Raw genomic sequence first — 17,161 nt, 5'->3', positions numbered from 1 at the left:
GATAACTCCGAAACTCTTTTAGCCGAGGAGATAGCTACTAGAAACAGAACTTTCCAAGATAAAAGTTTAATATCTATGGAATGCAAAGGTTCAAACGGAACCCCTTGAAGAACTGAAAGAACTAAATTTAAATTCCATGGCGGAGCAACTGGTTTAAACACAGGCTTAATTCTAACTAAAGCCTGACAAAACGCCTGAACGTCTGGAACCTCAGCCAGACGTTTGTGCAAAAGAATAGACAGAGCAGAAATCTGTCCCTTTAAGGAACTAGCAGACAATCCTTTCTCCAATCCCTCTTGGAGAAAGGATAAGATTCTAGGAATCCTGACTTTACTCCATGAGTAACCCTTGGATTCACACCAATGAAGATATTTACACCATATCTTATGATAGATTTTCAGGCTTGACGTGACAGGCTTTCGAGCCTGAATTAAGGTATCAATGACCGACTCTGAAAAACCACGCTTTGATAGATTTAAGCGTTCAATCTCCAAAAAGTCAGACGCAGAGAAATTAGATTTGGATGTTTCAAAGGACCTTGAAGTAGAAGGTCCTGCCTCAGCGGCAGAGTCCATGGTGGAAAGGATGACATGTCCACCAGATCTGCATACCAAGTCCTTCGTGGCCACGCAGGAGCTATCAAAATCACTGAAGCTCTCTCCTGCTTGATCTTGGCAATCAGACGAGGGAGGAGAGGAAATGGTGGAAACACATAAGCCAGGCTGAAGGACCAGGGCACTGCTAGAGCATCTATCAGCGCTGCCTTGGGATCCTTTGACCTGGACCCGTAACAAGGAAGCTTGGCGTTCTGACGAGACGCCATGAGATCCAGTTCTGGTTTGCCCCATAGTTGAATCAGCTGATTCAGAAAATACCTCCGGATGGAGCTCCCACTCCCCCGGATGAAAACTCTGCCGACTTAGAAAATCCGCCTCCCAGTTCTCTACTCCTGGGATATGGATAGCTGAGAGATGGCAAGAGTGAACCTCTGCCCATAGAATTATCTTTGAAACCTCCAACATTGCCAGGGGGCTCCTTGTTCCCCCATGATGGTTGATATAGGCTACAGTCGTGATGTTGTCCGACTGAAATCTGATGAACCTGACCGCAGCTAGCTGAGGCCAAGCCTGAAGAGCATTGAATATCGCTCTTAGTTCCATAATGTTTATCAGAAGGAGGGCTTCCTCCTGAGTCCACGAACCCTGAGCCTTCAGGGAGTTCCAGACTGCACCCCAGCCCAGAAGGCTGGCTTCTGTCGTCACTATAGTTTATTCTGGCCTGCGGAAGCTCATTCCCCTGGACAGATGGACCCGAGATAGCCACCAGAGAAGAAAATCTCTGGTCTCTTGATCCAGATTTAGCAGAGGGGACAAATCTGTGTAATCCCCATTCCAGTGATTGAGCATGCAAAGTTGCAGTGGTCTGAGATGTAGACGGGCAAACGGAACTATGTCCATTGCCGCTACCATTAAGCCGATTACTTCCATACACTGATCCACTGACGGCTGAGAAGTGGAATAAAGAGCACGGCAGGAAGTTAGAAGCTTTGACAACCTGACCTCTGTCAGAAAAATCTTCATTTCTACTGAATCTATCAGAGTTCCTAGGAAGGAAACTCTTGTGAGAGGGGAGAGAGAACTCTTTTCTTCGTTCACCTTCCACCTATGAGACCTCAGGAATGCCAGAACAATGTCCATATGGGACTTGGCGATTTGAAAATTCAACGTCTGTATCAGAATGTTGTCTAGGTAAGGAGCCACCGATATGCCTTGTGGCCTTAGAACCGCCAGTAGGGACCCTAGAACCTTCGTAAAGATTCTTGGTGCCGTGGCTAACCCGAAGGGGAGAGCCACAAACTGGTAATGCCTGTCTAGGAAGGCAAACCTGAGAATGTGGAGATAAGCATCATTTAAGTCCACGGTAGTCATATATTGACCCTCCTGGATCATAGGTAGGATGGTTCGAATAGTCTCCATCTTGAAGGATGGGACCCTGAGAAATTTGTTTAGGATCTTGAGATCTAAGATTGGTATGAAAGTTCCCTCTTTCTTGGGAACTATAAACAGATTTGAATAGAATCCTTGCCCCTGTTACTCCCTTGGAACTGGGTGGATCACTCCCATGACCAGAAGGTCTTGAACACAACGTAAGAATGCCTCTCTCTTTATCTGGTTTACAGATAATTGTGAGAGATGAAATCTCCCTTTTGGAGATGAGGCTTTGAAATCCAGAAGATATCCTTGGGAAACAATCTCCAGAGCCCAGGGATCCTGGACGTCTCTTGCCCAAAGCCTGGGCGTAGAGAGAAAGTCTGCCCCCAACTAGATCCGGTCCCGGATCAGGGGCTACTCCTTCATGCTGTTTTAGAGGCAGCAGCAGGTTTTTTGGCCTGCTTTCCCTTGCTCCAAGCCTGGTTAGGTCTCCAGACTGGCTTGGACTGGGCAGAATTTCCTTCTTGTTTTGCAGTAGAGGAAGTTGAAGCTGTGCCACTCTTGAAGTTTCGAAAGGAACGAAAATTAGTCTGTTTGGTCCTTAATTTGTTGGACCTATCCTGGGGAAGGGCGTGGCCTTTTTCTCAAGCAATATCAGAAATGATCTCCTTCAGTCCAGGCCCGAATAGGGTCTGCCCTTTGAAGGGGATGTTGAGAAAGGTCAGTGCATTTGGTACACATTCTAAGAGGGGGTTTCACAATGGCTTCTAAACATAATGAACAAGGCGTTTCCTCTATGTCAGACATGTTTAACAGACTAGTAATGAGACCAGCAAGCTTGGAAAACACTTTAATAAATGTGAAAAAGCAATTAAACAAAAACGGTACTGTGCCTTTAAGAGAAAAAAACTACCACATAAACTGCAAAACAGTGTTAAAAAGTAGTAAACTCTACAACATTTTTACAGTGTGTATAAGAGACTAAAGCAGCATTGCACCCACTTGCAAATGGATGATTAACCCCTTATGCCCCAAACCGGATTAGAAAAACGGTAAAACCGTTAAAAAACAGTCAAACACACTGCCACAGCTCTGCTGTGGCTCCTACCTGCCCTTAAACATGATTTTTGCAGGATAAAAACCCTCTATAGCGGTCCTAGCTGCCAGAGGACTGCTTTAGGGAAGCTGGCTGTCTCAGTCTGAATATCAACTGCGCATAAAGTGCTTGAAAATAGACCCTCCCACCATGCACTCAAAGTCAGAGGGCCTTAAAAAAGTACTTCTAGGATTAATCTAGCTAGCCATGTGGAAAACTAGGCCCCAAATAAAGATTTATCACCCTCAGAGAAAAAAACGTTTTTTCAATAAACCATGCAAACGTTTTTACACTAAGTAATATGAGTATTAACATGAATATTACACTTTTTTGCAAGCATGATCCCAGTCGTTGTTAAATCACTGTATCAGGCTTACCTTAAATATATCAGGCACTGTCAGCATTTTCTAGACCTTATCATCTCTCTAGAAAAAAATATACTGAACATACCTCAAAGCAGGTAATCTGCAGACCGTCCCCCCAACTGAAGTTTTCTTTCCATACTCTTCAGTTATGTGTGAGAACAGCAATGGACCTTAGTTACAAACCGCTAAGATCATCAAACCTTCAGGCAGAATTCTTCTTCCAATTTCTGCCTGAGAGTAAAACAGTACAACGCCGGTACCGTTTAAAAATAACAAACTTTTGAATGAAGGTAAAAACTACACTAAGTCACCACATCTCTCTTGATACTTCCTTTCTTGTCGAGAGCTACAAGAGAATGACTGGGGGTGGCAGTTAGGGGAGGAGCTATATAGACACCTCTTGCAGCTTCCTGTTGGGAAGTAGAATATCCCACAAGTAATGGATGAACCCGTGGACTGGATACACCTTTACAAGAGAAATTAACATTACCTTATCTCTTCTATACCCCACTGGGAGTGTAATTTCTTCTGCTTGCTGTGTTTACACAGCTTATCTATAGCATGGACCTAAGGCCATAAACTTTCAGAATAGGTGGGGATACCAAAGGCTAAATTAACTATTTCAAATAAAAATATAAGGGTAAAAAAAATACTTGTAACCAATTTAACACACATTAGTAGGTAAAGTTGATCATTGTGAACAAATTAAAGGGGAGAAACATTCTAAGTAAACTGTCCCTTTAACTATCCCACCTCTCTCCTCTCTATTTAATCCCTCTTTTTACCATCTCCCTTATCTGTCAGTCCATATTTTCTCTTTATACTCTATCCCCTCTCTCATAAAGCTATCATCTTCTCCACTTTTACTCTCCAATCTCTCTCTGCCCCTATTTACCCTCTCAGAAGTAACAGTCTAAGCACTAATGATATTCCTACAGCCCTATTGGAATAACACATTGTGCTTTCTAGGATATCCCTACAGATAATATTTTAAGCGAATAGCCCAAAATATGTGTTTGTCAATGCTGCAATAGGAGTGCACATTTTTCAAATGTGCTAACTTTGCTACTTGAAAGAAAGAGAGAGAGAGAGAGAGAGAGAGAGAGAGAGAGAGAGAGAGACAAAGAGAGAGAGAGAGAGAGAGAGAGAGAGAGAGAGAGAGAGAGAGAGAGAAAGAGAGAGAGAGAGAGAAAGAAAGAGAGAGAGAGAGAGAGAGAGAGAGAGAAAGAGAGAGAGCCTTTTTCAAGACTATATATATATATATATATATATATATATATATATATATATATATATAGATAGATAGTCTTGAAAAAGGCCTAATTGAGAGGCCGAAACGCGTTGACAGTATTTGGTGAGCATTATTTCATTGTTTATTTCATTTATATAGCAATATTGCACTATGTTGTTTTATTGTTTTTAGGTTTTATGAAGATAAAGTCTCTTACTACAAATAACACTACAAAAGTATTTGTCAGAAAGGAAAGGAGGATTTGAAACCATCACCAGCAACACCACATCCACACTTGAAACACTAAATAACTATTGGATAAAGGATTTGAACCTTACACACTTTCTCTTAATTGATTTTTCACTATCACTAACTTTGGATTACAAAACATTTTAATTTTGAATTTTTAATTTTTATTTTTTATTTTCAATCCACATATTTTTATTTCACGTATTTTTTCACGTAATCTATCCACAAAAAAAAAAAATTTCACTGAGGAGGACATATCATTTAAAACTTTTTTCTTATCAAAGGAGGACATATTATTTAAAGGATAAAAGATAAATCAATCGATTATCTAACTAGTACCATACACCTGCACCATGTTTTAAGGATTTTTTAAGAAAATGAACATCTTCTAATCATCAACATATTATTCAAAGATTATTATATACTTATTTTAAACAACCATTGTTTTAATATCAAATATATTCTATTCATTGTTACCATATTTTTAATCAATTGTCAACATCAAACAATTGTTACTTACTGTCATTCATTGTTTTATTTTGTACAATATTTGTAATATGTACATGGATCCATGTTTTTAATTGCATGTAAAATCAATTATATGTAGATATTAAACTTGTCAAATTGTTAACTCAAATTCATAGATTTCCCATACTTTAAATAATATTGGTTTACACATACACTTGATAGGAGATAACACTCTTAAGATCTAACCCACTTCTCATAGCCTCTAGTTAGGCGCTTTTTTGATATTCTATCACTACATATTCTATTTTCAGGGGTAGCTAGGTACCCCATTATCAAAAAGGCAATATTGAGATATTTTGAGCGCTGTAAGATATATTTTTAATCAAGAGAAAGAGAGAGAGAAAGGGAGAGAAATAGAGAGACTTCAGACCATGAGAGAGAGAGAGAGACCATGAGAGAGAGAGAGAGAGAGAGAGAGACTTCAGACCATGAGAGAGAGAGAGAGAGAGAGAGAGAGACTTCAGACCATGAGAGAGAGAGAGAGAGAGAGAGAGAGAGAGAGAGAGAGTGAGAGTTCATCTTGTGGGTAAAGTTTCATATGAGATTCCTTAAGAGGTCAACATATAAAAGAGTCAAACTATATACATATGTTTATTTCCAAAGAGGCATGCGATCACTGGAATTTTTAATGTGCATTATTGTGCACAAATCAATCATATCTGTGTATATATAGAGAGATATAAATGATAGAGACTGGCTGCACTCACAGGATTAAGCAAACAAAATAACAGTTGTTAATTTCATAAGTGAAGTTTCAGACCAAGGAAGGGGATTTTGTACCCCGAAACATCACCTATGAAATAAACAACAGTTTTTGTGTTTGCTAAATCCAGTAAGTGCAGTCAGTCTATTTCTTGCATTATTCCATTACCTGCACCCTGGTTGCTGTTGTATTTGTTTGTGAGAGTGCAAATTAACATTCACTCACATTCAAAGATTGGCGTGTAAGCAATCTGTTATAAAGATGGAGCATTGTCCTGAAGGTACAGCGTCACCGTGAAGGTGTAACACAGTTGCATTGGCGTTGGAGCACTGAGAATATGTTCTTGAATTGAGTGGATCAGTAACATTTTCCCTCGACTGGGCTAGAAGCTTTTACCCAGACTAGTAAACTAAAGTGATATTTTCCACCGCTACATATATATGTGTGTGTGTGTGTGTGTGTGTGTGTGTGTATGTGTGTGTGTATGTGTGTCTGTGTCTAAATATATACACAAAAAGTACCTCCTTGGTTGAGTCTTGCAGGCCAAATGCAGAAATTTCATAGAGAACTTTTGATTGGAGAAGAAAATTCACACCATGGCAAACGGAGGACACAGGCTTAGTAACATTATGAACTCCTAAAGAATCCTGGAATGAAATGAAAATCATGCAACAATTATTTTTCTTTTGATTCACTATTGGCTAAATTATTATTATTTATTAATAATGTACTTCTGAGCATATAGTCTAAAGGAAGTTGAGGGAGGGGGAAACATAAGTAGTAGAGACCTCTTAATGTAAGGCGTATGCATCCTTGAACATATATGTTTTTAAGGAACACAAAGTTTGTGAGAGGTGTTCCATATGATAGGTGCAGTTCTAGAAAAGTCTTGCAGACAAGAGTGTTAGGAAGTAGTAAGAGATGAGGAGAGAAGAAGGTCTTGGGCAGAGTGGGGAGTGAGTTGAAGAGTATTTGCAGACAAGGGCAGACATATAGAAGGGTGCAGTGTTAGTGAGGGCTTTGTATGTTATGGTGCAAATTTTGAATTTTGTTCTTGAAGCTAAAGGAAGCCAGTGGAGGTTTTGGCAAAGAGGTGAAGCAGATGTGGAGTGATGCTTAAGGAAAACGAGCCTGGCAAAGACATTCATGATGGATTGCAGTGGGGCAAGAGGTAGCTTGGGAGACCAGAGAATCTTAGTTGTGTCTTAAAATGATATTAAACACTTTGAGTAAAATGAGTAATATAAAATGAAAAATTACATATATAAAAAAAACTGCAATATTATCTTATTTATTTTGTCCCTATTTCCTGTAATTCAATTCTGAAATTGTGAGCTTTTCAGTTCCTGTTAGAAATGGAAGTGCAGAACACTGTTATAGTCCACAAAGCTGCACACTCTAGTGACCTATTTATAACTGTCCCTAATTGGCCACAGCAGAGAAGGTAACCTAAGTTACAAAATGGCAGCTCCCATTGTTTTATAGAAGCTACCAACATGTTATTCTAAGTCTACTCTTTTCATTGAATGCATCATTCTATCTAGCATTTATTTGGTGTTTAATGTCCTTTTAAATGGACAGTAAAGTCAAAATTAAACTTTCATGATTTATATAGAGCGTACAATTTTAAACAACTTTCCAATTTACATCTGTTATCAAATTTTATTCATTCTCTTGGTATCTTTTATTGAAGATAAAACTAGGTCGGCTCATAAGTGTGCACGTCTTTAGTACTCTATGGCAGCAGTGTTTTGCAATATTATTTGCAGCTTTGTTATACAATGTTGCAAAACACTGCTGCCATAGAGTACTAAAGACACATGCAAACTCCTGAGCTCTTATGACCCTACTTTTTTGCTCTTTAATAAAAGATACTAGAAGAATGAAGCAAATTTGATTTTGACTTTACTGTCCCTTTAAGTGAGGAAGCGACACATTTTAGAAGTTAATATTTTTTTAAAGGTGGAAGCAGCAGATGCTAAGCACTTAAAGGGACATTAAACCCAAACATGTTCTTTCATGATTCAGATAGAAAATACAATTTTAAACAATATTCCAATTTACTTCTATTATCTAATTTGCTTCAATATATAGATATCGTTTGTTAAAGAAATAGCAATGCACATGGGTGAGCCAATCACATTAGGCATCTATGTGCAGCCACCAATCAGAAGCTACTGAGCCTATCTAGATATGCTTTTTCAGGAAAGAATAGCAAGAGAATGAAGCAAATTAGAAAGTTGTTTAAAATGGTATTCTCCATCTGAATCATGAAAGAAACATTTTGGGTTTAATGTCCCTTTAATGAGGGGAGCAAAAAAAAGTCAAGTGTGACCTCAAGGCAACGGACCTGAGGGGTAGAGCTGATGACAGAGTTGTCCCCAGTAAGGCCTTGGTTATCGAAAGTGCCATGAGGCGGTGAGATATTCAAACGGGATCTGTCATACTGTTGAGAAATCCCACAAAATATTCAAAAGGACCGACATTACTGTTTAAAGGTAGCATCGCCAAGATGCATTTTACCATACATCTCAAAGGGTGGTGATGTTTCTCAGCCCCTCCTGGAACATCTACCCTGTTACAAATTTCATCAGCAAACATGCAAACCTTCCCCTTAAACCCACTTCCAATATCACTTAAACAGAACATGTTAAACAAAACAGGCCCAAGAACTGCCCCTTGGGGAACACCGCTAGTAACCGATGCCTCATTTAAATGTACTCCAATAATTGAAACCATATGTTGTCTTCCTTTAAGCCAGCATTCTACCCACTTAGCATCTATTCCAAGGCAATACATTTTGTAAATAAGTTTGTTGTGTGGGACGGTGTCAAATGCTTTGCTAAATTCTAAATATGCAACATCTATGGCGACTCCCAATATTTATGTTTCTATTATATTGAGAACGCGATTGCTAGTTCCTAATATTCATATATCATAATGGTGTGATTGCTGTTTGAATTATAACATTGCAATCCCACTGTAGCAAACATGTTCTATATAAATATATACCTATATCAATATCTATCTATATTTATTTACATACTAATATAGAACACTTTTGCTACAGTGCGATTGCAATATGATCGCACTGAAGCAAATGTGTTCTATATTAATGTATTTATGAATATTCAGAATATCAATATAATAGAAAACATAAATTATGCTTACCTGAAAATGTCCTTAAATACCTCCCCCACTCCCCTCATCCCCCAGTCATTCTGCCGAGGGAACAAGGAACAGTAGGAGAAATATCAAGGTATAAATGTGCCAGAAGAAACAAAAATGTTGGTCCGTCCAACGGAGAAAAACGCACGGGGGCCGTGGACTCTCCTCATACAGATGTAAAGGAAATTATCAGGTAAGCATAATTTATGTTTTCCATCTTAATATGAGGAGAGTCCAAGGCTTCATTCCTTACTTGTGGGAAACATATACCCAAGCTCTAGAGGACACTGAATGAACACGGGAGGGTAAAAAGAGAGACGGACCCTATTCTGAGGGCACCACAGCCTGCAAAACCTTTCTCCCAAAAGCTGCTTCAGCCGAAGCAAACACGTCAAATTTGTAAAACTTTGAAAATGTATATAAGGAGGACCAGGTAGTCGCCCTACAAATCTGCTCCATAGAGGCCTCATTTTTGAAGGCCCAAGAAGTGACAGCTCTAGTTGAATGAGCCGTAACCCTCTGAGGAGGTTTATGCCCCACTGTTTCATACGCTAAGGGGATAATGCTCCTCAACCAAAAAGATAGGGAAGTGGCAGAAGCCTTCTGCCCTCTGCGCTTCCAAGAATAGACAACAAACAAGGCGGACGTCTGTCTAAAATCCTTTGTAGCCTGAAGATAGAATTTCAAAGCTCGAACCACATCCAAATTATGAAGTAATTGTTCCTTCAAATAAGGATTAGGACACAATGAAGGAACCACGATCTCCTGATTGATGTTGTGATCAGACACCACCTTAGGGAGGAAACCCAACCCAGTGCGAAGGACAGCCTTGCAAGGCCGCCATCTCAGAGACTCTGCGTGCCGAAGCAATAGTCAGTGGAAAAAGAACCTTCCAAGACAGTAACTTAATGTCAACCGAATGCATGGGCTCAAACGGAGCCATCTGCAAAACCTTAAGAACCAAATTTAAATTCCAAGGAGGAGCGGAATGTCTAAACACAGGCCTGATTCTGGACAGAGCCTGAACAAAAGACTGAATATCAGGAAGGTGAGCGAGCCTCTTGTGTAATAACACATTTTACGCTGAAATCTCTCCCTTTAAGGAACTAGCAGCAAGTCCCTTCTCCAAGCCGTCCTGGAGAAAGGAAAGAATCCTGGATACCTTGAGCTTATGTCAGGGGAATCCACGTTCTTCACACCAGAATAAGTAGGTCCTCCACACCTTATGATAGATGCGACGGGTGACTGGCTTTCTAGCTTGAATGAGAGTAACAATCACTCTCTCAAAAAAACCTCTCTTGGCTAGGACTAGGCATTCGATCTCCACGCAGGTAGTCTCAGAGAATCCAGATTTTGATGAACAAAGGGACCCTGTTCCAGCAGATTCCTACGACAAGGTAACCTCCAAGGAGATGACAACATCCCAACCAAGTCCGCAAACCACATCCTTTGAGGCCACGATGGAGCAATTAGAATAGTCTAAGCTTGTTCCTGCTTGATGCGGGCCACTACCCGAGGTAGAAGTGGTAACAGTGAAAAAATTTAAACTAGGTTGAACCCCCAGGGCACTGCTAAGGCATCTATCAGTTCTGCCTGAGGATCCCTGGACCGCGACCCGTATCTGGGTAGCTTGGCATTGAGTCTGGACTCCATGAGATCTATCTCCGGCATCCCCCATCTGTTGCAAATCTCCACAAACACCTTGGGATGGAGAGATCATTCCCCTGGATAAAACGATGGTCTGCTGAGAAAGTCCGCTTCCCAGTTGTCTACACCCGGAATGTTGATCACTGATAGCGAGAAGCTGCGGGCCTCTGCCCATTCCAGAACCCGAAATACTTCCCTCATGGCTAGGGAGCTTCTCATTCCCCCCTGACGGTTGATGTAAGCCACTGAAGTAATGTTGTCTGATTGGAATCTGATAAACTGGGACAAACCCAGAAGAGGCCAAGCTTTTAGAGCGTTAAAGATAGCTCGAAGTTCCAAAATGTTGTTCGGGAAGAGATTCCTCTCAAGTCCACCGACCCTGTGCATTTCTGGCACCTCAAACAGCTCCCCATCCTGATAGACTTGCGTCCGTAGTCACAATCTCCCAGGATGGTCTCAAGAAGGATGTCCCCTGGGACAGGCGATCAGGACAGAGCCACCAAGATAGTGATTCTCTCGACCAATTGTCGAGAGAAAAGATAGATCCGAGTGATCATCGTTCCATTGCCTCAGCATGCACAACTGAAGAGGTCTGAGATGGAACCTGGCGAATGGAAAGACATCTATGCTGGACACCATGAGGCCAATTACCTCCTTATACCTGGTTAAAGATGGTCTTAAGGAGGTCTGGAGGGCAAGACAATTGGAAATAATTTTGCAACGTCTCTGGTCTGTAAGGAATATCTTCATGTATATGGAATCTATTATCGTGCCCAGGAATTCCACTCTGGTACTGGGGACCAGAGAACTTTTCCTAAGTTTATCTTCCATCCATTAGATTGAAGAAGATGTAGCAGAGCTCTTGAATGGACTTCTGCCAGCCGGCAGGACAGAGCCTGGACCAGAATGTCGTCCAAGTATGGTGCTACTGCAATACCTCTGGATCTCGCCACCGCGAGTAGAGCCCCTAGAACCTTCGTAAAGACTCTTGGGGCAGTAGCCAGACCAAATGGAAGATCCACAAACTGGAAGTGCTAGTCCAGAAAAGGGAATCTTAAGAACTTGAAGTGATCCTTGTGTATTGGTACATGAAGGTAAGCATCCTTTAAGTCTATCGTAGTCATGAACTGTCCCTCTTGATCTAAGGGCAGAATCGACCTTATCGTCTCCATCTTGAACGATGGCACAGACAGAAACTTGTTTAAGCACTTTAGGTCTAGAATCAGACGAAATGTACCCTCCTATGAGACCACAAAAAGTTTTGAGAAGTATCCCAGACCTCTCTCTGCTAGAGATACTGGCACAATCACTCCTAGGGAGGAGAGATCCCTCACGCACCCTACAAAAGCATCTTGATTTTCCGGTCTTGAAGACAGGTTTGATAAGAGGAATCTGCCCCTGGGTGGATGAGATTTGAAACCCATCCTGTAACCCCTGAGCAATAACCTCCAGAACCCAAGGGTCTTGCACGTCTCCTAGCCAAGCCTCCATAAAGAGAGATAGTCTGCCCCCAACACAATCCAGCAACGGGTCGGGGGCCGTCCAGTTATGTCAATTTTGTCTCAGCAGGCTTCTTGTTCTGCTTGGATTTATTCCAAGATTGAGATTGTTTACAAGTTCCCTAGGACTGATCCTGCTTTACGGAGGGCTGCTGGCATTGTTATTTATCTGAACGAAAGAGACGAAAATTAGTACCCTGTCCTTTAGGTTTGTTCTTCTTATCTTGCAGTAAAAAGGCACCCTTGCCTCCAGTGACCGTGTATATGATAGAATCCAGTACTGGACTGAAAAGAACCTTCCCCTTAAATGGAAGGGAAAGCAATCTAGATTCCTAAGTAATGTCAGCAGACCAAGAGTTCAGCCACAGAGCCATATGGGCCAGAACAGAAAAGCCTGATGTCTTGGTATTCAAGCAAATAATCTGCATGTTTGCATCACAAATAAACAAATTAGCTACCCTCAAGCCTTAATTCTTTCCTGGATCTCATTGAGCGGAGTTTCCACCTCGATCATCTCCGAAAGAGAGACACACCAATAGGTAACAGCTCCAGCCACCGCCTCTTCAGGCTGAAATAAAAACAATGTGTGCTGAAACATCTTTTTCAACAGAGTTTCTAGCTTCTTGTCCATGGGCTCCGTCTAATGCTACACATGCAGCTCCGGAAATGGGAACAATTTCTTAAAGGAAGAAGATGGGGAAAAAGATTATCCAAGTCTTTCCCATTTATTCTTAATAATATTTGCCATCTTAACGGGAACCGGGAAGGTTTGTGGCACCATCCTGTCCTCATAGACCTTATCAAGCTTAGGAATAGAAGGTTCCTCAGGTAACTTAGGTTCCAGAACCTCTAACGTTGCCAACACTTCTTTTAAATCTAAAGTCTGATTCCTCCGCAGTCGGAGGCTTAGATGTAGCCAATTCTGAAGTATCAGAGTCGTCTTCATCAGCGGATAATCTAGTATCAGATAAATCCAGCAAGTTGGTAGATGACCCCTGGGAAGGATAGCAGTATTTAACCTTTTGCTTGCGCTTAGCAGGGCGAGGTAAAGCACTAAAGGCCGCAGACACTGCCGCAGACACTGTACAGAAAAATCTGGTGGTAAGAGGCCTCCTACCGAAGGAGGATTAGTCGTGCAATGGGGAGCTGCATGTGTAATCGGAGATGATTGCAGGGAACGCACCTCGCGGGACCGATACCTCTCAGAACTGGACGGCTCAGTTGTACTAAACATCTTAGTCTTTTTAGATATAACTACTTTATCAAAGCATGTGGAACATAGTTGAGCAGGCGGGTATACCGTAGACTCCTCACAATAAAAACAGTTATTAGATCTGGGTAAAGAGGACTATAGAAAAAGTAAATGGCACCTTTACATCCCCAATTGGGGGTCAGGAAAGAGGAAGTTAATGAAGCCACACCCGGTCACATGGAGTGCCATGCAGGACCGCCCCTGCTGCAAGAAGAAAAGCACGCCAAACTGACAGGCTGTGCAGTTTATCCAAAATGAAAGTAAAAACCTGAATGTTCTCACATCTGCCAGAGCCTCATCTCACACATGTCGCAGCATAAAACATAATAAAGCAAATCATGTATAAATCCCACCTTTTCAATAATCCCCTTCTGGAGATATTAGCCATTGATTCCATACAGATAAAGGAGTCACACTGTGACCATGTCTTCTTACGTTATCATATGATATAAAGTGAAATGATCTTACCAGAATCATCACCTTGGAACAGACAAACAACCTCTCAAGTTTCACAGTCTTGTTGCATCGCACCTGACATGGACTTGAGTGATAGAAGCAGGCAGTGAAACTCGTCAACACTGATTGCTTAGGAGCTGTTAATACAGGTCTGGATGTTTTCACTGAAAGACTCTCCCTGCATCTCCAGACCCTAGCATTCGTCAATACTCCCACTCAGAGGCTGACAAGACTATTTAAAACTCCAGTCCCATAGCAAAGAGTACAACCCTCCATAAGAAACTACTCTGAATCTTCCAACACTTCTCTGTCATCCTCCTGTGACAAAAGGCAAAGAATGACTGGGGGATGAGGGAAGTGAGGGAAAAGGAAGAACCTAATCGTTCCCACTCATTCTTAATAATGTTCCCCATCTTGACAGGAACCAGGAAAGTCTGGGGAACCACCCTGTCCTCGTAAACCTTATCCAACTTAGGAACCGGGTTCCTCCGCTGTCGGAAGTTTAGATGACATGGACTCCGACCTCAAAAAGGTCTCTTCCGACGCGTCTGATTGGGCTTCCTCATCGTACCCCCCCCCCCCTGGGGCGTTCGACAGATACAACTCCTGGGACGGGCCGCTATGAAAAGCTCTACGCTTAGCAGAACGCGGCAAAGCATGGATCACCTTAGCGACTGCCATTTCCAGCTGGTCCGCAATGTCCGGCGGCCAAGCAATTTCACCCGAAGGGGTAACAGTTGGACCCTGGGGCGCTGCATGTGATATAGGGGACGCCAAAGGGGAACGCACCTCGCGGGACAGAGACCCCTCAGAGCTGGACGGCTCAGCAGTGCTAGACATTCTCTTACGTTTGGAAGTCGTAGCCTTTAAAGGCATGTGGAACACGGTTGCGCAGGCTGGTCTACCAAAACCTCATAATAAACACAGGTATAAGACTTAGATAAAGAGGGAGTACCTTCTAACGTGTCAGAATCCTCCATAGCTTTTAGAAAAAAAACTAGAACAGGCACCTTTATAACCACCAATGGACGGGGCACTCACCACCTCCCCTGAATTGGACTCAGAAACCGCTCGTCTCCTCCGTCGCAGATCAGACCGGAAGTGAAGAAGCCCCACCCGGTCACAAGGATGTCTACGCCGGAGCGCCCCTGCCGAGAAGAAAAATGTGCCAAAAAAGACCATGCGAAAACTCCCAGAAGAGAACCTGTCAGTTCCACAAGCCAGAGCCGCGTCCATGCACATAACGCAGCAATCACACAATAAACTTATCATGTAGATAGACTCTCCTGCTCAATAATCCCCTCCAAGGAATCTTACCCCTAAATTCTATAAAGATAAAGGTGCCACACTGTGGCCCTGCTTGTGTGTTATCATTATATAAAAATTAAACAATCTTACCAGAATCTACGCAGTGGAACAGGAACATGGCACTTCAAGTGTGACAAGTAATAGCAGCGCTCTTGACATGGACTTGAGAGAAGAAAGCAATCTGCGAAACTCGTCAACGCCGATTGCTAAAGGAGCTGTTAATATGAGTCGGGATAGTGTCGCAAAGGGAAGCTCCCCCTGCATCTCCGGACTCTAACATTCACCCAGGCCCTCAAGTTGAGAAGCTTAAAGGGCTACTTAAACTCCTGTCCCATAGCGAAGGGTAGAACCCCTCATAAGAGACCTCCGATAAACCAACACCTCTCTGCCACCTCATGTGACGAAAGGCAAAGAATGACTGGGGGAAGAGGGAAGTGGGGGAGGTATTTAAGCCTTTAACTGGGGTGTCTTTGCCTCCTCCTGCTGGCCAGGTTCTTATTTCCCACAAGTAATGAATGAAGCCGTGGACTCTCCTCCCCTTTAGATGGAAAGTATGTGTTTTTCCCCTAAAATTAATTAGGATCTGCTGGTGCACTAAGTTAAAATTAATAGGACAGGAAAGGGTTAAAAGTGGGAAAAAAAGACGCTTGGGATTGTGGATAGATACAACATAGATGAAATGATATTTGCAAAGTCATTTTGTTTGGAGAGGCTGAGGGCAGATGAGTAGCAGCGCAGCATACATTTTTAAATGCAAGAAGACGGCAGAAGAGCAGATTTCCTCCAGTGCTGTTCTGCAGCGTGGGTGTATTTTTGAAAGTAGCTAGAATAATACATAACCGTGGAGTCAAGATCACACAAGTTTCTTATGAAAAATACCTGACTGAAAACCTGTCTGTAAACGTTAAGAGATATGCAAGAGGCGAAACAAATTGTTTTGGATTTCTCACATGTGGTTCACAGCTGAATTTTGTTGATGTGGACTGTATACACACACAAATATAACAAAGCTCATAAAACAGTATTTTAAACAAGAATTACATAAGCATTATCTGTTAATATGTTATGAATTATATAACTTTAGCTTGGCACCAGGTTTCTAAAGCAAATTGTTAGATAGATATTTAGCAAAGAAAACAGAACGCCGCTCCTGGCTCTACTGAGCGGGTCTGTTTTCTTCTAAGTGTATCTGGGCACGCTGTCTAATCACAGCTGGCCCGATCGTGCTATTAAACTCAATGTAGCTCGCTCCCGCTACCAAACCGGGAGCGAGCTACATTGATTTTAATAGCGCGATTGGGCACGCTGTGACTAGCCTGTGTGCCCGCAATGCGCTTAGCAGAAGAGCCAGGAGCGGCGTTCTGTTTTCTTTGCTAAATATCTAACAATTTGCTTTAGAAATCTGGCGCTTAGCTAATGTTATATAATTCTGCACTATGTGCAGAATTATATAACATTATTTGTTAGGTTTACTGGCCCTTTAATTCCAGAATATCATCACACACTTGTTTTAAAAGTTTTATTACCCATTCCCTAGTTTTGCTTAACCAACAGTGTTATATTAATACACTTACCTCTGTGATTACTTTGTATCTAAGCCTCTGCAACCTGCCCCTTATTTCAAATCTTTTGACAGACTTGCATTTTAGCCAATCAGTGCCTGCTCCTAGCAACTTCACGTGCATGAGCACAGTGTTATCTATATGAAACCCATGAACTAACACCCTC

General features: G+C 41.9%; 1 protein-coding gene across 1 annotated transcript in view; it reads right to left on the bottom strand.

The window, feature by feature from the left end:
* RTTN (rotatin) overlaps positions 1-17,161 on the bottom strand; it is a 1,186,344-nt gene that overhangs the window by 829,648 nt on the left and 339,535 nt on the right. The window contains exon 16 of the mRNA XM_053714873.1: positions 6,625-6,750. Within this exon, the coding sequence (XP_053570848.1) occupies positions 6,625-6,750 (126 nt within the window). The remainder of the gene's footprint in view (positions 1-6,624; positions 6,751-17,161) is intronic.

Source organism: Bombina bombina, chromosome 5 (assembly GCF_027579735.1).
Source record: "Bombina bombina isolate aBomBom1 chromosome 5, aBomBom1.pri, whole genome shotgun sequence".
Lineage (NCBI taxonomy): Eukaryota > Metazoa > Chordata > Amphibia > Anura > Bombinatoridae > Bombina > Bombina bombina.
The sequence above is the reverse complement of the archived record's forward strand: the minus strand, read 5'-3'. Positions and strand labels throughout refer to the sequence as shown.